Genomic DNA, 26,832 nt, shown 5'->3' with positions numbered 1-26,832 from the left:
ACCCATTGCTTGGAGGTAGAGGTTTTCTGTCATTAAAGGCCGCTGAAATTTGTGATGAGGCCCTGGCAGTGTGTCTACTCTTTGTCTGTGTTTGTCCCTGCTGAAATGAGACAGCAGGGGCTGGAGGAAGGTACAGTATGAATAGAAGTGCCTGTCTGCAAACCACTGTCTTTTAATGGCGTCTACATCACACTGATAAATGTAACTGTTGTGTTCGTCCTCATATGGATGTACAAGTTTCAGACACACGAAGCAGATTGAATGCATGCAGGGCGGCATCACTGAGAAAGGAGAACGACACATTAAACTGCCTGCCTAAGATTGATATTTAGACTCCTGTTGGTGAGGATCACATTTTCTGAGACAGTGGCCCGAGATGGCTTATTCCTTATAGACCGTCACTGTGGAACTAGAGGCTGAAATAAATGAATAGCTGCTACTGCATTTCAAAGATGAAACACTGAGGGGGCCTGTAGAGTTCAACTAATGTAATTATTTCAGCTTGAATGTTATTTTGAAATCTATCTGTGTGCACTGATTACTCACCATGATCTAATTTTTATGAATTGAAAGTGACAACTTGCTTATGTAGGACACAAATCATGATGATGGAGAGCAGAAGATCACAGTTTGTGTGCCCTCCTCCTTCCTTAGTATAGCAAGCATAAAAACCTGCAGTCTCATTGTTGCAGTCATTTTGAGTGCTTGTATGTTTTTTATATGTAACGGTATGCTTATATTGCCTCAGGTTGGTGTATTACTGTAGACTCAGCGTAATGGAGGACTGTGCACCCACATGCCTACAGAAAAATATGTGAAATCAGAGACTGTGCACATCTGACTAAATCTGAGCAAGATGCTGTGTAAAGATGCTTTTTGCTGGAGCGTGAAAGTGCTCTGCTAATGCATGATGCAAAGACTAATATGTTTTTCTATTTAAATAGTGATGTAGATCTTTGTGATGCATAAATATCTTTCAATTTACTACGCAAAAATCTGATGTATTTCATGATACAAAACTCTAAATTTTCCTAAGGAGATAATTAATTGGAATGGATTCGTTGAAAGGAGGGGGCAAGAATCTAAAACACTGCTATGGTTTGCATTTGTAGTTCACAACTCTTTCCTTTTTTTTGTAACTTTTCATCGTTCTGCAAAATTTTAATCATAATTCCTCTCACAAAAATAATGACAGAAAATAAAGGTAAATCATTTAAAGCTTAGTTTTTAGAAAGTACTAGTTATCAGTCAGTATCTTTCATGGAATTCATAAATGTCTAAGGTTGGAAAAATAAGTAGTGGACAGCTTTTTCACTGAATAGTCTGGATAAAAGCGGCTTAATCGAAGATTAAAGTGAACTTAAAATGATTGTGATTTTGAAGATTGATTTGGATAAGTTTAAACAACAGCTACCTCAGGTATTAGAAAGGTACCTGCCCCTTAAAGTCGTAGGGAAGTCATATTTAAATTTCAAATCATTCTGGCTTAAACATGTATATAAATGTACTCTTTATGAGACCATATTGTCCCAAAAGTTAGAAAATTTCTATTTAAAAAAAAACTCTTATTATCATTATCTTATACAGGCCAGTTAGTTATATGACAGCTTGTACACCTAAATTCGGCTAATCATATGTCACCGGTCATCTGTTAATCAAATTTTTTTTCGGTCATTGCATCTTGATTCATATGTCACAGCTAATATACGCAACGGTTGAAATAAGAAATAAGAATCATTTCCTTTCTCATTGAGTTCTGTCCCAGTGTTCACAGGGATGGACGTCTGTGTCTTCAGCAGGCGTAGAGCTAACAGAACTGGCAGCGTTGCGAGGCAAGGGCTCAAACATGTACGGCTGGAAGCCTTCTACACCAAACCAAGCTTCTGCTGCCCTGGCGTCCTCTTCCACAACATCTTCGTCCCCGCTTTCCTCTAAATAAAAAACAGTATGACGGAGGAGACTCATTCACGACCTCTGACTCAAAACTCTCCTCCTCTTGCATGTTTCCGCTGTCCATAGCGTTCCTTGACAGTGTCGTTTCTAAGTCACCAATTTAGTGCTACTTGGTCCCAATGGAATTTCCCATTGGAAACCTACTAGCACTAAGTTGCTAACTGGTTAGCAAGATGCTTCAAACAAACCAGTCACAACCAAACTTGCTTTTGAACCTTCCACCACAACAATCCCGCCCCCTTGATAAACGACCAATCACATTCACTGTAAAGTCGGGCACCACTCGGGAGAATTCAGAAATGCAACCGTTGGAACAGCCGATTTCCTACGACTTTAAGCTAAGAGGGGTGGTCAAACCTTTCTGGCTAAAAACCAAAGCAACCTTATAAACAAAGAGTAAGCTAACAGCTAATCAGACACAGATTAACAAATTGAAGTTGAAATTTTCATTTAATCTGGATGAAGTGAATAGCAATTCTAACCAAGCTGACAATTACCTAAAATTCAAGCTACCGTAAATACTATTTAGGTGGAGGGTTCTACAAGTGCTATCACCAAGGGGCGACCATGGCCACCCTGTGCAATGCCCTGGCCACCCCTCTGACCACCAATTTACTAGTGTGAATTGTAGTAGCATCAGTTTAGCATTTCATCCAATTTTGCACAGATCTGAACGTAACATTAAAAAAATTAAAAAGTAAACAAAGATATGAGTAGATGTTGCATTTTATTTCATTTTTTTGTCTTTATGATTTCTACAGGCAGGATTACCACAATAGTAGATTATAACCCTGGAATTATGGCTTTTAGTTTCAGTGTGCCACCTCAAGATTTTTAGTGGCCCCATATGGCCACCACTATGAAACATTACTGGAGGCGCCACTGAGTTCTACTTGCAGCTACCTAAGCTAAGAGCCAACTCACAGTTAAAGGAGAGAGGTTCAGTTTTTGCTCACATGTGCAATTTTACCATCACAGACTATATAAGAGTAAGAAAATAAAACTTTTGTCTTGTCTGATGATAAGGGCCAAATTACCTTTTAAATATCTTTACTTTTTAAACTTGGTTAACACTCCTTTAAAATTAACACCAAAGGTTAGCTTCATAAATGCCCCAAACTCTGACTTGCCTATCTATAATTCTGGTAACTATATCTCTTTTGAGATTTCTTCTTTAACAATTCTGGTTATATAAATTAAGAATTGTGCAATAAAATTTCCTATTGAAGAAAATTTTCAACATGGGCTCCCATACTTGTTCAGAATTTCAGCAAAATAAACAACACTTAAGATAATTGATACTATCTCGCATTCTAAAGATTTACATCACATCGCTTTTTATGCTGAGATGTTTCCCATCTGGCTTTTAACTTCACCTTTTTAAGTAGATCTTACTCAGAGGTGCACTCTCTGAAGAAAACTAAAACTGGTTTTACCTTGAAATAACCAAGACTCAGAAACTCCACTGTGTGCTGATCACAGTGATGGGATAATACTGGACTCTCCAGCTTTAAACAGGCTGGATATTGTGTATAAGTCCCATTACCTGCTTCATCTGAAGGCTCAGCATGCCCAGCATGGCCGAGACTGTGCACACGCAGCACCTCATCAAGGCTCAGAGCAGCCAGGCGGCTCTCCTGCCGTCTCAGACGTGCTTAAAATACAAATACCTGAAAGTAAATGTTACAAGAAGGGATTTTTCATCACTTGGGAATTTATTTATTTATGTTTGTTTGCTTTATTCTGAAGCAAATGCAGCTCTTTGCATTATAATTTACCAACACAAAGTCTCATCTTTCAACAGGAAAATATATTATGTTCTGTTTTTACCTTCCATTAGTCAAGTAAAGTGAGCACCGATCACCCTGCTCTCATCTATACCTGCTAACCTGATGTGTTGTCAGGAGGTCTGGAGAAAAGTCCTCCTGGTTGGCAGAGGGGATGATGGTACAAAAAGGAAGAGCCGAGTCATGTGACCTGATGACTGAGGATGGTCTGCGGGCCCAGTGCTGGCCAGGATCGATCTGTCCTGCTATTTGTTTAACGTTTAATTATTCTATGCTTTCCTCCCTTAAGATGCCCCCTCCCCATCCATTAAACATTATGGCATGTTGAAATTCACACCACACTGCCCTGCCCAACCCCAAGGGCCTCCCCCGTTGCTGCTTCTCAGCTATCCACCACATCTTCTTCTTTTTTTTTCTTTTTTGGTTTCCTCAACATCCATCTTAAAGTGCTTTTTTTTATGAGGATTATCTCATACCGTTATATAAAACTGCTAAGTTTTTTATTTCTATTTTCAACTTTATAGAGTAAGAATCAGTTTGCTGGTCCATTATTTAACCATTCCACCTCAGTCATACTCCATCATTTTCCCTGGTGTGTGGGGTGAATTTCCATTATACCACTTTATGGTATAATGACTTTAAATGGGCTTCAGTTACTGACTTTTGTCGCTATTGTTTTCTCTATTTGATATGCATCCAAAACTTGTAGCTTCTCACTTTTTATATAATTGCCTGGCTTTGGATGTTGATGTTCCCTTGGCTTTTGCTTAAGGATCTTGTATAAAGTAATAATCAGGTGGATGGAAATTTATTTATTTTTCTTTTCTCCCTCCTATGCAGCCCTCTTCCTCTGTAGAGACTCAGGATGTAAGAATTCATTAATGAGTTTTTTTTTTTATGTTCCTCTCTGCACACAAACCATGCAGTCACTGTGAGAGTAGCTGTGGGGCACTTTGATGGTGTGAGGGAGGGAGGGCGCCAAACTGGCTTTCTCATCTTGTAAGAATATGGTATAAGTTTGCTTTTTTTTCCTATAACGCTTAAACTTTTATTTTAAAGAACATCTGAATAATTTACTGGAGCTTTCAATCTTAGTTTTGTATATAGATTCACTAAATATGTCAAGTCTACACACACCCTTTACAGGTGATACAGGTTTTTGTGATGTAAAGAAATGACCCCATGTTAAGTGAATCAAAAGGTTCTTCCAACAAAGCAAAAGCTGTGGTCCTCAGATGACTTCCAAAGCATTTGTGAAATGTCAGTGAGAAACGCATCAGTCAGAAGGGAAAAAAATATTAAGGCACTAAACATAGTACACACAAAGACAAAAACAGTAGTTTTTAAAATGTCTGCATAAAGACAGCACTATGTTAAGATGAATTGCGCACCCAAATTTAAACCCACCCAAACCAGTTTCAAGGACCAACTGGGATAATATGTTTAAGTTTGAGCTTTTTGGCCAATGTTACTACCGTATTTTCACGACCATAAGGCGCACCGTACTAAAAGGCGCAGTCTCAGTTATGTGTCCAATTTCTGTATTTAACACACACATAAGGCGCACCGGACTATAGGGCGCATTTTTTATATACATGTACACGTCCTCTACTACCTTTAAATAGCTCTACTGCGTATTTTAAAAATACAGCGGGCCCAAAACTGAGTATGGCTGTGCTTTATTCATGTATTTATTACAAAGTATTAATCAAACCTGCGAGCTGGCCATGAGACAGACACATCGCAGATGACACAGCGCTGTGATTACTCCTAAATTAACTTAAAATCCTGAAACCTGCCGACGGAATATGTTCGCTTTTATTGCCGGTATCCTGGTGCCTGCACTGTAAATTATTTAGATGAAAAACACCTGCCAGCCGCCGCGGTGAGGCTGCTGTTGAAGGGATTTCTGCTGTCGGTGCACCGCTGGTATGTGGGGGTCTGAGCGCCTCCGACAGAAATAGATAATCTGGATGAACTGACTGCAATTAAGTTTTCAGGTGGCCTTTCTCACTTAAAAACATATTAAAACTACTTTATTCCCCCTGATCACAGCAAATATAGCTGCAAGATTTAGATTATTTAGATGAAAAAACACCTGCCAGCCACCGCGGTGAAGAGGAGGAGACCCGGCCAGAGGCTGCTGTTGAATTAAGTTTTCAGGTAGAAAAATAGAGCGGGAGCAAAACTGAGTATGTTTGTGCTTTATTCATGTATTTATTACAAAGTATTAATCAAACCCATCAAAGTCACCATCCTCTGTTTCTTAATTAAACAGCTGCGCTAAATCAGACATGACAGTTTCCCATTCTTCGCTGTCAGAGTCACTTTCCGTGCAGCGCGGCTCCTCAGAAATGATGCCGGCTTTTGCGAAAGCTTGAACAATAGAGCCAGCAGACACGTTAGTCCAAGCATCTACAATCCATCCGCTAAAGGTGGCGTAACTTGCCCGGCGCTGCCTTCCACTTATCCTGAAACTGTGGTCTCCGTCTGTCATCCATCGCTCCCAAGCCGCTCGCAGCCTTTCTTTGAACGGCCGCTTCACACCGATGTCGAGCGGTTGAAGTTCCTTTGTCAGACCCCCGGAATAACGGCGAGCACAGCGTTCATTTGATTCACCTTTTTTTCACATCGGCTGTGAGATGGGCACGCAGCGATGGTGATGCGTGGAAAAAAGCACCTGGTCTCCTCACATACACCTGCCTTTCATCATCTCCTCATCCATCCAGCCTTTTTCATTTGCGTTAATATCATATGTCATCAGAGCGCTGTGTCTGTCTCGCTGTCAGCTCCCAGATCAGCTTCTCTGATTGGTTGATGCGGCGCGTCCAGCAGCAAAACTTCAATTTTTCCATCTCGAGCAGCAGCAGCGCGTTGGCGGTGCGTCAGATGCTTAAACGCTCCTGCAGCTCAAAACGCGCTGCGGGACCTTTTGCTGCGCCTATGCGCGCGTCAACCATTGACTTTGCATGTAAACTCGCTGCTTCTGCTGCACCTGCTGGGTCCGGTTCACACCGATGTGGAGCGGTTGAACAGCGAGCACAGCGTTAATTTGTTTCCCCATGTTTTTCACATCAGCTGTGAGATGGGCACGCATGGAGTTACATATTAACAGCGATGGTGATGAGTGGAAAAAAAAACACCTGGTCTCCTTACATTCAGCCACTCTTTCATCATCTCCTCAATGAGGTGGTCTCAAAAGTCGCAGTTACAACACACATAAGGCGCACCGCACCATAGGGCGCACCGCACATTTTGAGGGAAAAAAAAGACGTTTAAATGCGCCTTATAGTCGTGAAAATACGGTATTATTTTTGGGGATCATACAGTCAGATTGGTCCAAAGTTTTCTATCTAAGGACAGCCAGGTGATTGCATCAACTGATTGACTCTCTGCAGCCCCTCACACCAAGTTGCTTGTAGCGACAGTGGAGAAGAAAGCTCTTTTTAAACAGAAAGAAACCTCCAGCAGAACCAGGCTAAGTGTGAGCGGCTAAATGGGTTGTTAGTCTGGACCTTATCGAGCCAGAAAGGATGCAACAACCCAACAAACCTAGTCTTGCCAGCCAGACTGAAATACACGGAGAGTAATTCAGTCTGGTAAATGCCGTTGAATCCTGACTACTCTGGCCGGACCAATCACAGTGCAGGAGGCAGTACTTTACGATGCGTCACTTTCAGGGCCTTTCTGCTAGCATAACAGCAAGATGCCGACCGCAAAAGAGCAATGATTTAATGATGCTCTTTCTGCAGTTATGAGATTGATCTAACTTTAAAACTTCAACAACGGACAGCCTTAGTCTCATTTCTTTTCAAATAGCGTGTATTTGCTATTTTCTGCTTGACAGGTTTCATGGACTACAAAACCAAAAAAAGAGAGCGGGTCACATGGACGTTTTGAGTTACACCTGTAGTTATCTAATTGGTTCTAACCTGATGAAGATCCCCCTGTTAGTCCCGCCTTTGAAAACCAGTTATATTAGCGGTATACTAGACTGATACGCCATGTATATGTCATATCAGTGTGGCCTGTCAGGCTACAAAAAGCTACTGTGGTGTCAAAAGTTATTTGACCTATATGCCACAGTGCAGGTTCAGATCACCCATAATCTACAATAGCAGAGATTAATCGGAATTATTAGCATCTAACACACTGAAAAAGGTCACAAAGCAATTTCTGAGACTTTGTGACTCTAATAATCCACATTGAGAGGCATAATCGGCCCTGGTTAAAGTATCCCTTCTGTTTAAACGGTTTATCCAAGAAATCATAAAACTCAGAGTAAAATCCTAAACACTGCCAGGCTCAATAAAGGCTCATGATTCAACAATAACAAAGAGAGACTTGAAAGAAAGGTTTTTAAAATGAAAACTAGAGCAGGAGAAAGCTAATATTTTCACAGCTTGCCTTAAAGCGTCTTTTCAGATTTGGAAAATATTCTGTGGACATATAAGAAAAGAGTTTGACCCTTTTTAATGTGCTTGTTCCTTCAGATTTAGTGATAACCTTAAATATGACTTACCTGTTTTAAAACTCTCTAATGTGACTGAATTAAAAAGTTTTGCAAAGATAAAGGGGCCCAAAATGTATCCTCAGTTTCCTCAAAAAGCTGACAAATTTGGAGTTTTAATACAGTTCCCTATCTTAATACAGAACTTTTAAGATAGGGAACTTGCCTGGTTTCAGTATACACTTTACATAAGGTGTCAGGGTTATGAATTTTCACTTCCCTGCTTCTCAAATGAAAAACAGGAAAGCATTCTTGCAAAACATTTGACCGTCTTATGGCCTTCATACACTACAGTATTTCCAATGATGAGAGTAACATATAGAAAAACAAATGATTGAGAGCAATATAGAACATATAAATGAATAAAATGATAAAAACAACAGAAATCATATTAACTCCAACAGCATGCTTAAAGGCTGTAGACCTACCTTAGAATGCAACCACGTTTATCCAGCACATTATTGAGATTATACATATTACAGAACATTCCGGCATGGTTCATGTTGGTTTAATTTATTTACATTGCAAAAACCAGGCCTCTCAACAAGGGTGTTCTTTTTATATCCACTGTACCTTTTTAAATCATATGTAGCGTTTTTCATTTATCCATTTAAAATCTACGATCACCCGGGTGTTAAGTGTCCTTTCAGGCTACAGCCATTCATTTAGACGGTTTGAGTAATCATTTACATCTTTTCTAGTCATCACTCATTCCAGTGCATTTTGAAGGTGCTGCGTGAATGTGTGATCACATTTTTGAAGGACCACACCATCATCCTGTGCAGTCAGAGATATCGTTTCATAACACCTAGAAAAGTGCCCTCATATCAGACTTAATGGACTTTTCCCACACACATCTAACAAACTTTATCCCTTTCTTTCTCCCTCCTTTCACTTTTTATTTTACTTTTTTTTTTAAATGCTCTAGTCTTTTTTTTTTTTGCAAGATCCTTTTGATTAATTAGACCATAAGGTAATCTAAGTGGGGTGTCGGGTGCTGGTTATGCTGGTGGGTACAGAGCGACTGGGTGAGACTGAGAGACGCAGTCATCACCCCAGCCGTAGAGCATGAATAATGTTTCTACATATATTTATTTTAGGATAGGAAAAGTGGTAGAGCAGAGCCCGACCCCAAAAAGAAACCCTCTTTTAGGTCCATCAGTACCACCCTGGCTTCCAGCATCAAGAGACGTAGGTCCTCCAAAGACACGGTAAGGAGATGAAGGATCAACGACCTCCACTTGTTTACTCCTCCTATTTTCACTCTTCCTCTCCTGTCTCTAATTTCACCTTCTCTCCTTCTCTGTCTTCTCTGCATACATCCCCCATATCCGACTAAGTCCCATGTTCAGCCCACTCATTTCCACACGACCGCGCAGCCTCTGCCAAGTGTCTGTCCCTTTTCCCATCGATCAGCCATCACCATGTAGGGTTTACAGCTCCTTTAGTTTCAGCTAGTGAGGGATCCAAAGTCAGGGCAACAGAATAAGAGCTGGGTTCTGAATCTCGGAAGAGAAGCCTCCCAATAATCCAGAGTTTCTAGAGGATTTGCCAACAGTGGGGTCTTCAAGAGGAGGGGGGCCACAAAAGCCAGCAAGCCCTGTTTTGTCTTGAGCTGCTCTTCTGTCCGAACTCCGGTTCTATGTGGAATATGGCAGTAGTATTCCTCTTGTTCAGTGGTGACGTTGCAGTTTGTGTAAGCTGTAAATGAGCCTGTCTGGTCATATGATTGTGTTGTCATTTTGACTGCTTGATCCTTTGTGTATCCATAGTGCTTTTGCAACCAACTTGCACTTACCTCGGTTTGGTTTTAGCTTCTGTTTTGTCAAGCATGCACTACTGTTCCCTAATTTAGTTTTATATTGCTTTTGTTTGTTTGTTTTTTCCCCCCAAAATTCATGATAAAGGCAGTTGTGATGGCCAGTCCTCCCGTGGAGAAAACCAACGTATTGTCTGATTTAACAACAGGTCTATTTTCAGGATCTGAGTAATGGATTTTTATCAATAATCTTTTGATTTCTCATGATTTCTTTCCCACAAATCTTGTTTAATTTCCTTGTGGTGTGAACTGTGCATGACTCTTTCAGGTTGTTTTCAGGTGAAGACGACGGTCCTCTTTTGTGTTTAAATTCTTTTTTGCAATCATGCAACGAACCATGAGACTAATTTTGTTACAGGGTTAGCATCAAACGTTGTATTTTCATTTTTCTACATCTACAGCAGTGTTTGAAATGTGAATGTCACTCAATCACTACATTAAGTTGACTTTAAGGATAAAGTATTAGGTATATTTAGTAAACTGTTTTGCACAAAGGTGCAATGGCTTTTCATCATATTCTGAAAATTCAATGCTTAACATGCCGGATGACTTAATTTACTGTGTTTTTCGGAGGGTTGAATATTTAATTTAAAAAAAGGTTATCTTCATTGCACTAAATCAACCCTCAGTGGTACATAACAAGCTGCTGGGGCTGAACTAAAAATTTAAAAACAAGGTAACATCAGGGTTAACATGCTAACATTATGCTCTATTGACTAATGGACTTCTATACTACACTTCCTAACAAATGCTTAACAAATGCCACCTGTTTACAGTAAATTTGATGTGCCACGAAACAGACTTTTTGTGCACTTTACAGTATCTACCTTTTACCCAGATACCATAATACATGGGGGGAATTCTGTTGGCAACTTCCATTCGGGCATTACTATATGTAGACAAAGGGTCTCTTGTAGACATAAAGGAAAAAACATTGTAAAAAACAAAAAACAAAAAAACAATTCAAATGGGACTGTGTGACACTACTTTATTTTTTTTTTTATGACTTTATGACCTGAAGAAAAGTATAAATTACATAGACCTGAATTTCTATCAGCTTTGCCCCTATGCACAAAACTTGATGTCCAAATTTCCATTCTGTATTTATTTGATGTTTTACATTCTTTCAAGTCTATCACTAATCAATAATAGCAGATTATAAAAGTCTGACAATATGCTACTCGTCTCTGAGACTGAAAATATCATGTAATAGCTCTGTTGATCATTTGGCATAAGATTTAAAGTGAGAAGGATTATCCTTTTCCCTTAGCTTTTGTTTATAGGTAAAGACAACACCAAGGGAACCTGTCAGTGGTCGATTCATTGACCTGGAATTCTCATCTGTTGGTAAAACCTGCTACTAATTAAAGAAATAATCTTTGAAGAGGTAGTGCTTTAGACGGAGTGCATTAAAACAGATTTAATTAAATGCACAGTTCCTCTTTGTTTAATCCTGAATCCACAAATGCTAACATTACCACTAGTATAGTAAGATAAAAAATCTTCATGGAGTGAATTGTTCCATTTAAAATTATTAGTGTTATTTTTGATAAATAAAAAAATAATACATTTTAATATATTATGCATTAGCATGCTAAAATTAGCCTTACCACACTAGCATTGTGATTGACTTAGGTAGCGCATAACATTACACTTGATAATGGATGCTGTGCATAGCTTCTGTACACTGCAATTTCTGTGCCATGTGAACCCTGTTTAGTGCCCTGTATAAATTCAAAGTAAAATCATTGTATGAACAATAGCATTAGCATGCTTATATTATGGTCAACATGCTACTGTATCCTTTTGTTCATTAAGCAGGGTTTCCCACAGTCTTTTTAAAAAAAGCCCCAAATTAAGAACCAAAATGCATACATACATTGAATAAAAAATTAATGCACACTGTCAGTAGGGTGGATGACAATGCCCTGCCAATAAGTGTCCCTCATTTAATTTTTACAGAGTTGGCAACCCTGTCGTAAAGTCACACTTTACAGTTCTTAAAAACAAAGCATAACCTCTATTAAGTAAATAGCATTGCCCAATTACTCACACTTCCACACTTGTTTCCCTCTGTAAACATTATTGGGTTCAAGTGCAGAGCACGTTCAAAAAATCTCCAGAGGTATATTTTCTCATTTTCTCCATTGCATTCTCTATCCACACTTTGGCTAACACACATCCAAATGGACAATTATAGTATATTACCCACAATTTATTAGTGCATTTCACATATTTAGCAAAAGGGGCATAAATATTGCAATGTTTTGCAATTGAACGCTTGTGCCTAATAAATGTTTTCAAGTCTAAATATAAAAAATTATGAATCTCTTGCTATTCTGCACATTTAGAAATGCAAAATGTTGATTGTTCTAGTTTTAATTAAAGATTTGCTTAAGCATCGTAATATTACTGCTAATGTGGCACTGTTAGTTTAGACAGCACTGCATCATTTTGCATATAAACCTAAATAAAAACCTTTTTGCACTACATAATGTACATTAAAGTTTATGCTTGCATTAGCATTGACATATAGTACCACCAAACTATTGGATAGGCTACAGTACATCGCGCAGCACATTTTGATCTATTATGAGCAATGAGGGACAGTCTATTACTGCTTTGTCTATACCAACAGATGGATTTCTAATGTACCGGTTATTTGACAGTAGTGCTATTTCCCACATTTATCTATTTACCTATTTTTTTAGCTCATGCCACCCGTGATTATAACAACTTTAACACCCCTTAGAAAATGGATGACTCACTGTGTAGTGCACTAAATAGTGAACAACTAGCCAATTCACCCAAAGCATATGCTTGAACAATTCAGAGTTTACAGTGTTTTGCATTTATTCACACTTGAGCTCCAACTTCGTGTTTGGAACACATCTAAAGTATTGATCCTGAAGTTAAATGCAGCTTCTCCCCCTCAGCACTTGTATTGATCAATGCAAGAATAAAAGCAGGTTTCCACTCTGACATTTTATTTTGGGTGTTTATCAAGGCAATTGTATTGCAGCAGCTACTTTATGCTAATGAAATTCTAAAAGTTGGTTTAAATATATCTTTTCTTTTGCATTTCTTATCTCCTTTTTCTTCTATCATGGCTGCTTATCAACCGAAGCAAGCAGCATTTATTCTTCTTTGACATTTTCCTAAATTAGTTTGTTTTGTCTCAAGAAAAGAGGATTTTAATTTCTTTTGGTAATTGGTCTGCTTAAGGTTTAAGGTTTTAATGTTGGAGTACTGTTTGGGGAAAAATGTCCTAAGTGAAAAAACAGGATAGTTACATTTTAAAAAGTACTTCTAATGCAAAGACCAACCATCTTCAGTCGTTGACCATTATTTTGATTTTATATCAATGTTCTTCTTTTTTATATTAATGGATATCAATGGACTTAAGTGTCAGTGTCCCTCACCCACATGCCACACCGCTCCTCTCTTCCTCTGCAAGCATGCCAACTTCCTTTAACTGTCGTAGCAGTAGTAACAGTAGAAACAGTGTGTAGATTGTCCTTTTGAATAAGTAGCCCTATAAACCTTACCTGTGCTTGTGATGTCAGTAAAGTGTCTTATTTTACTGGTCCACTTGACCCCAGTGGGGCGTGTTCCTTAAATTAAAGCCCTCAAGTGAATAAAAGCTATAATGAAAATAAATAGGGGCTGTAAGCTATATGATGATGCAACTGGGTCAAGGGGATGAGAAACATCCACACTAAGTAACACACAATGCAGTGCAAAAGTTTCAAATCGAATTACTTCTTTATATTCTGCTTCTGAGGAGCCAGATATCCTTGTAACATTTTAAAGCTCATCTAATCAGTGTTTTTTTTTCTGATTTATTTGGGGCCCTTTGGCTTCTTTTTGATTCACTTTTATGTTCACTACCTCAAAAAAAAAAGTTAATATTTTTTATTAAGGTATTGCAAAACTACTCAGACATAAAAAAGGTTCCATGTTGCGTTGAAACATGACAGAAATACTGATAAAATGTCAGCTTAGGTTGTCAGGTACTTTGTCACCGGCACCTAAAGACCTAATTTTGTTTCTATTGTAAAACAAAAAAAACCGGGGAAAAAAAGCTAAATAGGTTGACTCAAAAAGGTGACAGCGTATGCATTATAATATCGCATGAAATGATTGGATTGACTGTCTGCTGGAATTGATTGGTGAACATTAAGAAACATGAAAGAATGGATGGATGGTGTGAAGATGTTGATATTTTCTTTGAAAATTATATCAAAAGAGCTTTTGAAATGTATCTAGGCCAAATAAAATTTCAATTTTTTCCAGGCTAAGCATGTTTCAATTAATCAAACAACACAATTTCAAGTCTTTTAAATCAATAGTGAAAAAAAACTGCTAAATTCTGAAGGAATAAACATCTTAGCCTGAAAAACTTTTGCCCAATATAATCAGGAATATCAAGTTTTGCTTCTCTAAAGCAAAATATAAGAGTTTCTTAATTTTGCACAGTGTTGTTTAATGCTTAAGTCTGGATGTTGCTCTTTCTGTTAGCATGTTAGCTGCATAATAAGATGAATCGCTGGGATATATCCTCTTTATTAGCTCAAGGTAAGGAGCAGTTAAGCAACTTAATCAGCCTGAATAATAAATATGATAAGTAAACATGAGACGGGCACATCTTCCCTCATTTACTTTGTTTTGCTGTTAATCTACAGATAAAAATTGTTTTTCGGGAACGATGAGTGTGACTATTGGGATTATGATGCAGTTTGTGTTTAGCGCACAACTTCCTTTCACGCTCACATTGCTCCAAAACAAGACAAAATTCCAGAGAAACTTGTTATTTTCCTAACACCTCCACAGATTATACATTACAATGGGATCTTGTTTCCCCTCTCAGCTTTTTATAACGCTGTAATAGAAGTCAGAGCAGTAAAGGACGGACCAGGCGAAAGTATCTGACGCAACAGCACTTGAAATCTGTCAATAATTAATCTGTTTCTTCTAAGCTGCTAAAATTAGACACTCGGCTTTTTCTGCAGCCATGAAATAACGACACAGATAAAGAGAAGTATGTTTGATCTGTCTCCCAGTCATGAACCTGGGGCTAAAGGATAAAAGTCGTATTAAACCAGCTGTTATCCAGGTTCTCGTCTGCTCCTAACTAACCCATTTCAGACAAAATCAGACAGCTAAAGGGAAAATCAGGGTGATAGATTGCGTTGCAAAAGTGTTAATACTTCTTGAAACCTTTGATACATTTTGTCAGACTATCACCACAAGTTTCTGTTTGCATTTTAAAAACTTTTTTAATGTAGCCAAACATAGACTGGTTCATAGTTTCTGTTTGGAAGAAATATTAAACATTACAAAAAAAGGTAAATTGTGGCATCTGTATGTTTTTTTCCCCCCTTTAAATTGATACCCAATAGAGAATATTGAATAAAAATTCAATGACAAATCAATCGCCTTTCTTAACTTTAAAGTCTTAAAACAGATGATAAACAGATAATGAATTTGTATCACAAAGATACAGCTTTATTCAAATGAAGACCTGCTTGTATGGTTATGTGTTTTGCAATGCTGGTAGGGGAACTTCTGCATGCAGGCTATATACAGGCTTTTCTGGAAAAAAAAATGCCTTTAATTTATTTCATCTTCCTTCCAACACTTATCACCAGGAAGATTGTTTTTACGAAAATCTAAGGAAAGAGAAATTTTTGGAGAATATGGCTGTGTCCTAATATTAATGTCCTGAGTCCTCATCTTTTCATTTTATATATTTATTTCGATGAGGATAAACTTGATTCATGATTTATTAGTTTTGTTTTGTTTTTGCCAATATATTTGGACTGTAACGGTTTTAACCATCCCACGTCTCCACATCAGGAAATAGTAAAATAAGGTAAATAATGAGATGCTGTGATATAAAACTGAAAGTTGCACTTTTTTGTGCCGGGACCAATTTTCAAAAATGTAAAAATAGATCACACTGAATTCACTATTTTCCTTTAATGTCACGTGTTTCATTGCCATTAAAATAAATGCTGTACCAGGTTAATAATCATGCTTATACAGCAAACAGATCACTTTCAGCTCCATATTACACTCTTAAGCCTTTAGTTAGCAGGTAAATATTTATTTTCAAAAAAAAAGATGACTTTTTTTTGCCAGCAGGCTATTGCTGCTTTTCTGGCTTTATCTCAAGTTTTCTATACATAATATGAGAGGTTTCTGCACCCATACCATCAGTTTCAGCAACATTACAGCCCAGAGGATAAATATCAAATCTTTACAGTACATATATATTGTTATTAAAATAAAATAACCCCCCAAAAATAAAGGCTGTGGAATATCCATTTATTTGTTTTATTTGTACTTCATTTCTGATTGGACAATCGGCAAACCTGTTTAAATAGATTTTACTTAGGGGTATCATAGTCAAGGGGTGTTAATACAAGTCCATGCCACACTTTTCTAGCTTTATTTGTAAAAGCAGATAAAAAAAAATCAATTCTTTTCATTCAGCTTAAAGAATATGCTGTACTTTGTGTTATTCTGTCACTTTATTCTGATCAAGCCAGTGTGATTCTACCTGAGATGGGTTAATTTCCTCCTGCTCCCCTATTATAAAAGATAAGGTAGAAAAATGCTGAACTGTTCCCCTTCTCTTACTAAATGACTCCGTTTTGTGTGTCTCTTGTCATCTTTTGCTTCCATTTTTCCTTCACCTTTGCAGCAGTACCCACCCACTGACGCCACTGGGCAGCTCAACTTGTCTGACCCATCAGTCAGCACTGTGGTGTAAAACAAAAAGAGAGAGAGAGAGAGAGAGAGAAAGAAAAGAGAACGACACTGAGGTCCGTTCGAGAAGGAGAGAGGAATCAGGATGATATGGAAGAAGGTTAATCAAACGAGGAAGACTCCATGTTTCCCTTCGAAATCTGAAGCTGTTGAGCTCTGAAAAAAAAGCCTCTGCTGAAGAAGCAGCCGAAGACCCTGAACTTTGCACCTTTTTAAAAAATATAAAAACAGGATTATCTTTCCAGTCTTAGATGTTTTTAGGATGGCTGAGCATGCACCGAAGAACCCATCTTACCTACATATACAATCTTTTCCTTCTGTATATTATTAACTTGACTTACTTAGCCTTGTTTTGTCCTTTTACTCACATAAACATAATGTTTGGTGTTTCATTTTAAACAACCTGCTGAGCAGCTGAATAGGTTTTAGAGGACCGGGTGTAGTTTGGTTCATTTTAGGGATAAAAATTTGTTTAATGCAAATATTTTACAGGTATTTCTCTTGCGATTAAGGCTAATATAGAGCAGAAGAATCAAGCGTTTCCTAAATTCTTATAGTGCAATACTAAAAGTGCTAGAGATAAATTATTTTTAAAAGAAACTATATATGAGTTTTTATCGACACTTTAAATGTTTTTAGTGATTTTAACGGTAATAATGGCACTTAAAACAAGCATATGGCTTCTAATGTCTTCTGGTGAAAATGAAAGCATGTTTGTGCTTGTAAAAAAATTTTAAGGCTTTATGTATTTGAATGATGATAATGATTAAGGCAACATTTAGATCAATTCTTTAAATGTTAGCATTCTTCATTTTGCACTTACTTGCCCAAGCAATTATTTTAAATGTTAGCAAAAGCTTCAGCTATTTAATTCTACTTTTGACAAAATGTTTATTAATATATATAAATTGAAGGAGACCATATTAGGATATAAAGAGCATTAATAAAAAACAAAATGGTGTTTTATGTGCTTAGACACCCTCTCTCTTCCTCTCTCCTGCAGCTGCAGTCTTTCTCATTTCCGGCTTTGAAAGGGGTTGCATCAAAGGGCCACGTTTTTCACCCAACCAGCACTCAGCCTTTTGTGCAAAACCTCAGAGAATTTTTGCATGAAGGGACCAGAGTGAGTTGAAATCTCCTGTGCACTTCTTGGTTAGCTGCAAAAACGAGCCGTTTCCCATTTTCTGGAGATGAGAAACATCTGCTGTCTACAGGCTGACACAATCTTTAGTGTCTGTCACTGCTTTGCACTTTATGCTGAGGGGTCTCCATTATAAAGTTTTCCTAATAACAAGCTGAATTACTAGGAAACTACAGTAAAGCCCCAAAAGTGTCTCCCAGACATGCTGACTTTGTACCCCAGATATCATCTTATTTTACTTTATAATAGACTCACAAAGCTTATTACTGTCTCATTTAAGACCCTGCATGCTTCTGTATCAATAGCATAACATATTGCTTTTGTTTGTTTCTGGATACATGATATTGAAATGTAAAGTTGACGGAGCTGTATGAGGAAGCACTTCATTTTTATGCCATGTACATAGGTAAGGAGGTTAAGCTGCACTTGTGCTGCGCCTGCAGCAGAGAATGTCTGATACTACAGTTATAAACTCACAGGAGTTTTGTAACACAGGCATGTACTGACTCACGAACGTGTACAAACATGCACAAGGAAACCGTTATAGCAAGAACTGGTTGTTCTTTCCTACATTTTCCAGTCAAGATATTGTTTAAACCATCGTTTTTATTGCTGTAAATAAAGTATGCTGACACTGAAAAGTCTAACCCCTTTTCGTTTCGGGTTTGTGTGCAGTCAGAACTTAGATTGAGAGCAAATTACAGGAAGCATTCTAAAGGGCTCAATTCCTGACTGTGCAAATGTGTCCTTTTTTTCATTTTTTAAACTTCTATCTTTTTTTTTGTTTGGAAATTTTGCTTTTGAATCATGTTCAGACTTGAAGATTTTAAGAGGAAACACAATCAAGAGTCATTGGAGAGTGATGAAATGTTTGAATCCCCAGTTATGCATTACACAACATCCAACATATGAAATCATAATAATAATTTCACAATAAGTTCATACAGTTAAAAAACAGTGATTTATATGAAGTTTATCTTTTAAATAATATAGATATTTGTTAGAATCTGGCTTGAATCCAAAATTACATGATTATTACATGATTCACTGAAACTAAATATATATTAACGTTATGCAGGTGCTTAAGCACTGATCAGACAATCTTCTTTATTACTTGTGAAATGACTGACAAAGGAGCCGACTGTAAAGGCTCAGAACATAGGACACAGAATTCAAGGCAAACAGACAGACTGATTTCTCAAAGGCATTTATTAAAAATGAATTGATTAAAGGCAGGAACCTCTGCAGAGGGAAAACTCAGGTTAGTGACCATGTAAATGTGACGGAGGATAACGAACACATGAGTCACTAACCTGTTCTTAAAATTCAGTATGTGCCCAGAGGAATGGGGGAATTCCAGCCAAATGGCTGCCAACATCACACGGCGAACGCTGCCCAGAGAGTTCCAGACGCTGAAGCCTTGAAGACTGCAGGACTGGATGACGAACAGATCCAAGCAGATGAAGGAAGGCAGGACTATCCAGAAGATAGTCCATCTGCTCAGCATGATGTTGTAAGGTTCAATCCACTCACACAGACCGATACCTTCTTTTTGACTCACACTACCCTCTGGGACACAAACTTTCAGTCATCAGAAACTTACAACATCACACTGATGTCCCTACAAAAACAGAAGGGAATCACAAAGAACAGAAACACATCAAAGATGCTCTTCAAACCTGTGGATACCCAAACTGGGCGTTTGTCAAATCAGCAAGAAATTCCAAAAGACACGCACTGAAAAAAAAATAGAGGTTGACAGAACTTAAATTTTCTAGGCAACGTGATGCATTTGGTTTTTTGAGTTTTCCTTACTTAAATTCACTGTGGTTGAGTTTACAAAGATTTTTGAGTTCTGCCAACTTAGGTTTTTGGAGTGTTACATAGAAATTTTGAGTTCTACCAACTTAGGTTTTTGAGTTTCACCTTTAAGTTCTGAGTTCTATCAACTTTGTTTTATGAGTTTGACATATAGATTTTGAGTTCTACAAACTCAGATTTTGTAGTGTTATCTGCAAGTTGAGTTCTATATACTCAGTTTTTTTAGTCCTACCAATCGTCTTCACTACCAATCATTCATCACACAAAAAATTATGTTAATACAACATTTTTATTGCTTCAAGTCAAACATTGTATCAATAGATACAGTATAAAACCATGTTCAACAACATAATCTTAACTGCACAGATCAAAGTAACCTGACACTGGACCAGAATGTTCTAGATTCGTAAGAGTGATGATGAGGGAAAAAACAGTAAGACACCATTTTAGTAAGAGGAAAACACACAGGTAATTTTTTGTGAAGTAAGTGTATTAACATATATGAAAAAATAACAGTTTTACAAATTTGGACGGCCTTCAGTTTGTTTTTTTCAATTGTAGTCTCTTTAAATTGGATGCACCCTTTAAAAAAAAAAAAAGAAATAAAATGTCTTGTTTCCCAACGGAAAAAGAAAAAGGTTTTCCCTTTTTATCTCTGAGTTTTTCTTTTTAGTCCTACCACTCCGACAGGACGATGAATGCAAAAAAAGAAAGTCCTCTTCAGTCCAAATCCTTCTCCTCAGTCCAAATCCAGATGTTCACACGGTTGGCTCGCCATCTCCATTTAAGGAGAGAATCCAGAATCCAGGGTATCCAAAAAACCCTGCCTGCATAGCACAACAGGGCTTAGTTAAATCCATTCACTTCTTGTTCTTAACTGTACAGTTTATATCTCTCCAAGTATGATAAATTTCAGTGTGTAATGTAACTTTTCTAACTCATTACGAATTAACTGCTGCATTACAGGGTTAACATATAAACTGTTAATGTCACTGTTTTTCTTGTAAAGCAAATAAAATCATGAAAGCAAAAAATCCACATGTAAATAATGTAAATAACAGTAAATACCCACATCGGATTAAGAAAGTAAAATAATGTAGTCTTGTAATATTCTGTGCCTGAGTGCAACAACACTGCACTACATAAAACAATTTAGAAATTTCATAAGTTATTACACTCAACTTAATGTCTCTTTTCATTTGTACAATGAAAATAACAGGCACACTCTTTTCTCTATGCATAAACACTCACCCGCACATGCGCGGCACAAACACGCATGCGCACATGCGCATTATAAACGCGCACGTGCGCGGCTTTTCCTTTCATCAGAACGTGAAAAACATGTGAACTCATGCTTCAACTCGGTGGCAATACACCACAAGGGAATGCTAACTCACGGAGCTAACCGCTAACTGTCTGTACTTTGCAGCACTCACCGGGGAAAGAAAAGATTCAGAAAACTGGTGAGGTCCCAGGGTTGTTCCTCCATGGTTCTCCAGATGCATAAAATCACAATGTCCGCCAATCTTCTCAAACACGAGGGAAAAAGGCTGTGCCCTTGAAGAAAGGGATAGGAAACCCCGTACCGTAGTGGGTGTGTCCATGAACATAAGCAGTGCGCATGCCCATGAGTTTACAGTTGAGGGAACTCAAAAAATCTTGTATAGGCGATTTAAAACTCCTTGTTAAACCAACTTCTGAGAATTTGAGTTGGGCAAACGTGTATTTATTTGTTAGATGTCAAATTTATATTTCTGAGTCGGATTACAATACAATTGTGTGTTAGAACAACAATTGCCATTTACTTTTTTAACAGTGCGCAGCAGAACATAACGGTGAGAAGATCAAGCGCAAAAACATCTCTATCCCATATGTTGCCGGAGTCTCTGAAAAACTCAAGAGGATTCTCTCCAAACAATAAATAATAGCACATTTCAAACATAACAAGACCCTTAGACAGAGGCTAGTGCATCCTAAGGACAAAACCCCCAAACCAAATATGAGTGGAGTGCTATATGCAGTTCAATGCAGCAAGGAATGTTTTGATCTTTATATTGGAGAAACCAAACAACCACTCGACAAACGCATGGCCAAATACAGAAGAGCGACCTCCTCTGGACAAGACTCTGTGGTACATCTACACCAGGGCTGCTCAAATCCAGTCCTCAAGAGCTACCATTCTGTAAATTTTAGATGCATCTCTTCTCTAGAACACCTGAATCTAAAACCTCAATCCCCTCATTTAGCAGAGGCATGGTAACGAGCCGCTCATTTGATTCAGGTGTGTAAAAAATGGTTGGATCAAATAGTTGTTGGACAGTATCTCTTGAGGACTGGACTTGAGCACCCCTGATCTACACCTTATGGACAAAGGGAATTCTTTTGAGGACCAGAATGTTCACATTCTGAATAAAGAAAATAGGTGGTTTCAGAGGGGTGTGGACGAAGCCATCTATGTTAAGAAAGAAAAAGCAACCTTAAACAGAGGGGGTGGACTCAGGTTCCAGCTTTCAAAAACTTACAATGCAGCTATTGAGTTAATCCCTTTCTGTTATCATTACAGCTGCACACCTGTACATGACAGTGGAGACCTCGTCTTTTCAGCCAATTCAACAATCCCCTTTAACGACCGACCTTTAAGACACTTAGACGGGTATGGGGTATTGCAGTCTAACAAAAGAAGCCAATTGACCCCCATTCCAAAGGGGTGGACCCCTTCACCTGTTCCAATTAGCATGTATTTAACAGAAAAACAAGGCTTTGTTGAGCTACTGATTTAAATCTCGAACTCAATGCTAATCCTGACATTTTGAAATGAAAAAGCTTCCTGGATGGGAAGCAAAATGTCTTCAAACTTCGAAACCAAGTCCAGTGGACTGTTTTTCATTCTTTTTGGAATGACTTTGACATGGATGACTGAGAACCTTCCCCAGGATATTATGACAATTGTTTTATATTTTAAAATCAATAAATAATTTTGGTGTGGTAGTGGTGATGAATGGACAGACAGACAGACAGACAGACAGGTATATTAGCCTTGTTTAAGCGAGGTGTAATGTTGGTTTGGATATCTATATATGAAGCGTCAGCCTGATGTTTTATCGGGTCTGAAAACAGAACAAAACGGAAGCTATTGAAAGTTCAAAGACACTCCTGATGTTTCTAACCCTTTCATGGGACATCACACCACTGTGTGCTTTTAACTAACAATCCCTGCTGAGATAAAAGCCTCACGAACCACAGAGGCTTAGTCGACCTGCTGCAGAAAATCCCAAAGACAGTAAAGGGAGGCTAACAGGTGTGCATGACAGTGGAGTGTTGTGATTTTAAAACACTTAGACAGGATTAATGACTGATGTAAAAAACCTCTTTGTCATTGACCTGCTCAGCTTGTAAAAACAGGTGACAACAAAAGGAGGTTTGTGTTTTCTGGAAAACATAAGTCGAGACAATTCATACTAAAACACAAGTGTGGATATACAGAAATGTATCAAGAAGACTGAAAACTGTATTCCCAAAGACCAGTTCATCAAATGTACTGTAGGAGTATTACCAAAGGTCAGAGCCCACAGCCTGTATAATGTCACTGTACTTATTAATAAATTATAAAAACCAATTGCCACTTTGATGTGAAGAGGGTAACTCATAACTGTGGAAAACGTTCATTTAAAGGGAGATAAACAAGGGGGAAAAAATCACATCAAATGAAACCTGTCTCTTTGATGCTGAATGCTTGGCATGCATTCATGTGGCTGCTTATCAGAAAAGCAGAGGAAAATAAAATTAACTCCAGCAGAGTTCTCCACTATACAAGGAAACAGAGGTCAGACTCAGTAAGCTGGAATTACAGCATCCAAGGAGAACCTGATGCTGCAAAAAGTCCTTTTGCATATTTCAGATAAAGGGTAAGATCAGTGGTGGTGCTAGACTTCTGGAGGCCCTGAGCACAAATACTCCGTGGTCTCTCTTTATTTCCAAAATAACTTCACAACATCAAGGATTTGAAAAGAGCTGTAATACAACAACAAGAAAAAAGGATAAATTATACTGCATATTCTTCCACACAAAATGTTATGTTTTTAAAATAAACAAAATTAACTGTTTTATATATCATGAAGAAAAATAAAAAAACATTACAATGAATAAAATTCAATAATGGGGTGTGTAATACAGAGGTAAGACTCATCTTATAAATGCTGTTAGAATAAAGAACTATTTGCACAGGGTTTACAGATTATCTTGGACCTCATGCAATGAATACTGTGAACCACCCCCTACTGTATGTCTATGTTTTATGCAGTGCTTTAACATGGGCTAACCAAAGCCTGTGTTGGGATCCTCAGGATTGCCCACCAGAGGGCGCAGAGGATCCTCCTCTGCTCTCTTTGTTTTTCCCTTAGGGTTGGAGTTACTGTGGGGATCTGGAGTTTACCCTCTGTCTCCAGCAGAGTGCGCCGTGGGTCTTCTGGAGCTGGAACCTTCCTGCACACCTGTTCCTAATCCTCTCATTAGAAGACCTCTCCTTTATAAGCTCCTGCCTGACCTTGATTCCACGCCGCAGTGTTGATCTTAGTTGGTTAGCTTCCTGAACCTTCTGCTATTGACTGAGTCTTGGTTGTTCCTAGGTCTAGACCAGATTCTAATATCTTCCTTGTCTCTGCCTCACAGGAATCCTGTCTCTCGTGAAAGCTCTGGATGAGCTTAACCTCCTGTCTCTTCGTGAAAGCTCTGGATGAGCTTAACCTCCTGTCTCCTTGTGAAGCTCAGGGAGAGCCCCCTCTCTGGAACCCAATCTCTGGTCTGCAGCTCTGGGAGAGCTGCGTCACAGGAAACCAGTCTCAAGCCAAGAAGCTCTTGGAAAGCCCAACCTGCTAATCTGCCCTGGTGAGCCAACCCGAAGATCCCTACGTGGATGTAACCTGAAGACTTCTTCGAGTAGTTCCCCTATAGGTTCCCACATGGATTTTCCCCTGTTGTTGCTAATCAACAGTCTCCAGTCCCAGTACTATCTCCAGTGAACCCGCTCCCCAGTTTGAACCAGTTCCCGTGTCATATCCATGTTTGTGCTTTAATAAACTCTTTTGGACTTTTACCCAGTTTCCCCGTGTGTGTTCTGCATTTTGGGCTTTACTCCCTGAACCCATCATGACAGCCTGAGATTTTGCTAAAATTGATAGTCATCTCCTGGAGAAAATGTTAATGCACTGCCTGTTATATCATACAGCACAGTGCGAAACATGATATAATCCAACCCCTGTATGTGATATTACTCATTCTCTTTAAAGCTACAGTGTGTAATAATTACAGGGATATACAGTCAGAAATGTAATATATTATACATAACTATGTTATTTATCATCATCTACGAGCTCAGCCTCTTAACCTTAATATTTGCGTTGCCTTAGAATTCGTTATTTATAATTACATAGGAGCGGGTCTCGCAGCCATGGAGGCAGACATCTTTGCGCTACAGCAACGCAGAGCCAACAAACTTGCGATTGTGAGATTGCCCATTACAATAACATGCTGCGTGATGATGCTGTTACTCTCCAGTATACTTATTCAGCAACGTCGCTGACGTTTCACAGGTAATGATTCAGTAATTTTCTGTAAAATAATTTTCTGGATATATACCTCGGTTACTTCTCTCCGGCTCCTTTGGAGACCTTTCCTCCTCTGCTCTAGTCACCCCACTGGCACCTCTCCCTCGCCTGGCCCTGGCTGCACGCCCACCCCGGCCTCTCTGCCCTCTTCCTCGCCCTCTTCCTCTTCCTTGCCTTGTAACCCCCGTGCCACAAACAAGACTTGGACTCTGTAAACGGGGAATATATATTCTTCCAGCGAACACAATCTCGCTGTTAAACTAATGACTACAATTACTTTGTCTGTTTATATCACCATGCAAAGCAGCTCACCAAAACGTCACAACGATGTAGAAAAAATAACGGGTATATTTATTATCTAAAGTCTACATGAAATCTATACCCTACACAGACTAATGAAATACTATCTGTAAAATTATCTATGTAATTAAACCTCATCACTTGAGAAGGTAGGTGATGCGGACGTCGTGGAAGACATTTTGTCCCGTAACGCTCGCCGTACTGTTGGGGGGGAGAAGCGGTATTACACACTATAGCTTTAAGTTTTTTCTTCTGAAAGCTAGGCATGGGATCATTTCTAATGTTTTGGTATATTTTTTTTTTGTTTGTTATTGTTGTTGTTGCTGTTTGTTTTCAACACTAAAGTGAGAAAAAAGCAGGGGGAAAAAAGCATTCAAAATACACTGCAAATGTGGTTCAAATGTACATTAATTCCGCTTAAAAAAAAAAAAAGAAGTGAATACCATTTTAAAAAGTGTTCATTACCGTGCATTTACATATTTACTTTGGGAGTCCAATTAAAGTTCAATTAATTAACTGCCAAGGTTTCATTAATTATATTTTTTTAAATTATATTTTTCTATATTAACACCATGCGGTTTGAAGTTAATAAGTTAAGAAAGCCTCTTTGAAGATACAATGGTGTGAAATAGTGCATTTTTTCTTTGAAGATGTAATGGTGCGAAAAATTCCTCTTAAATCCACCTGATACTTCACAGGCTAACCGGACCTTATTTATACCCCATCACAATGGCAGATTTCAAAATTATGGTGAGCCGTTTAAATACGACACCAATAGCAAAGCAGACAGTGGTACTTTTAATTACTATGTCAATATCTGTGTATAGTTAGATCAACCATTTTCACCAACCATTAGACGGTTGGTAAAAAACACATGCATATAATATGTATGTAAAGATCTTAAAAGAACAATGTATTTGAGTATTTTGTTTTTTACACTATGACTTGGAATTATGGGTAATCCAGAGCGTAGATTAAAACCATAACCATTACGTACAATGTGTTGCGACAATTGATACCAAAAAGAGGTACTTAAGCTGATTCCTGAAAAGAATGTTGTGTTGTACTTCATATGCGGCCCACCCAGATAATGTTGCTTATGGGCCTATTGTTGTGTCGTTACG

At 38.2% G+C, this 26,832-nt stretch overlaps 1 protein-coding gene across 7 annotated transcripts in view; it reads left to right on the top strand.

The window, feature by feature from the left end:
* Positions 1 to 18,631, top strand: part of grin1a (glutamate receptor, ionotropic, N-methyl D-aspartate 1a) — a 64,890-nt gene extending 46,259 nt beyond the window's left edge. For 2 of the 7 annotated variants that reach the window (XM_038268303.1, XM_038268298.1), the window contains 2 exons: positions 9,351 to 9,461; positions 16,779 to 18,631. In XM_038268303.1, coding sequence (XP_038124231.1) covers positions 9,351 to 9,461; positions 16,779 to 16,847 — 180 coding nt within the window. In that variant the 3' untranslated portion in view covers positions 16,848 to 18,631. Of the gene's footprint in view, positions 1 to 4,580; positions 4,608 to 9,350; positions 9,462 to 16,778 lie in introns of all 7 variants that reach the window. The other 5 variants (XM_038268297.1, XM_038268302.1, XM_038268300.1 and 2 more) reach the window with 5 other exon arrangements.
* The last annotated feature ends 8,201 nt before the right edge of the window (positions 18,632 to 26,832 follow it).

The sequence above is a fragment of the Cyprinodon tularosa genome, unplaced genomic scaffold (genome assembly GCF_016077235.1).
Source record: "Cyprinodon tularosa strain WSP-4 unplaced genomic scaffold, ASM1607723v1 ctg7, whole genome shotgun sequence".
Taxonomy (NCBI): Eukaryota; Metazoa; Chordata; class Actinopteri; order Cyprinodontiformes; family Cyprinodontidae; genus Cyprinodon; species Cyprinodon tularosa.
Note: the sequence above shows the minus strand (reverse complement) of the source record. Positions and strands in the feature narration are given on the sequence as shown.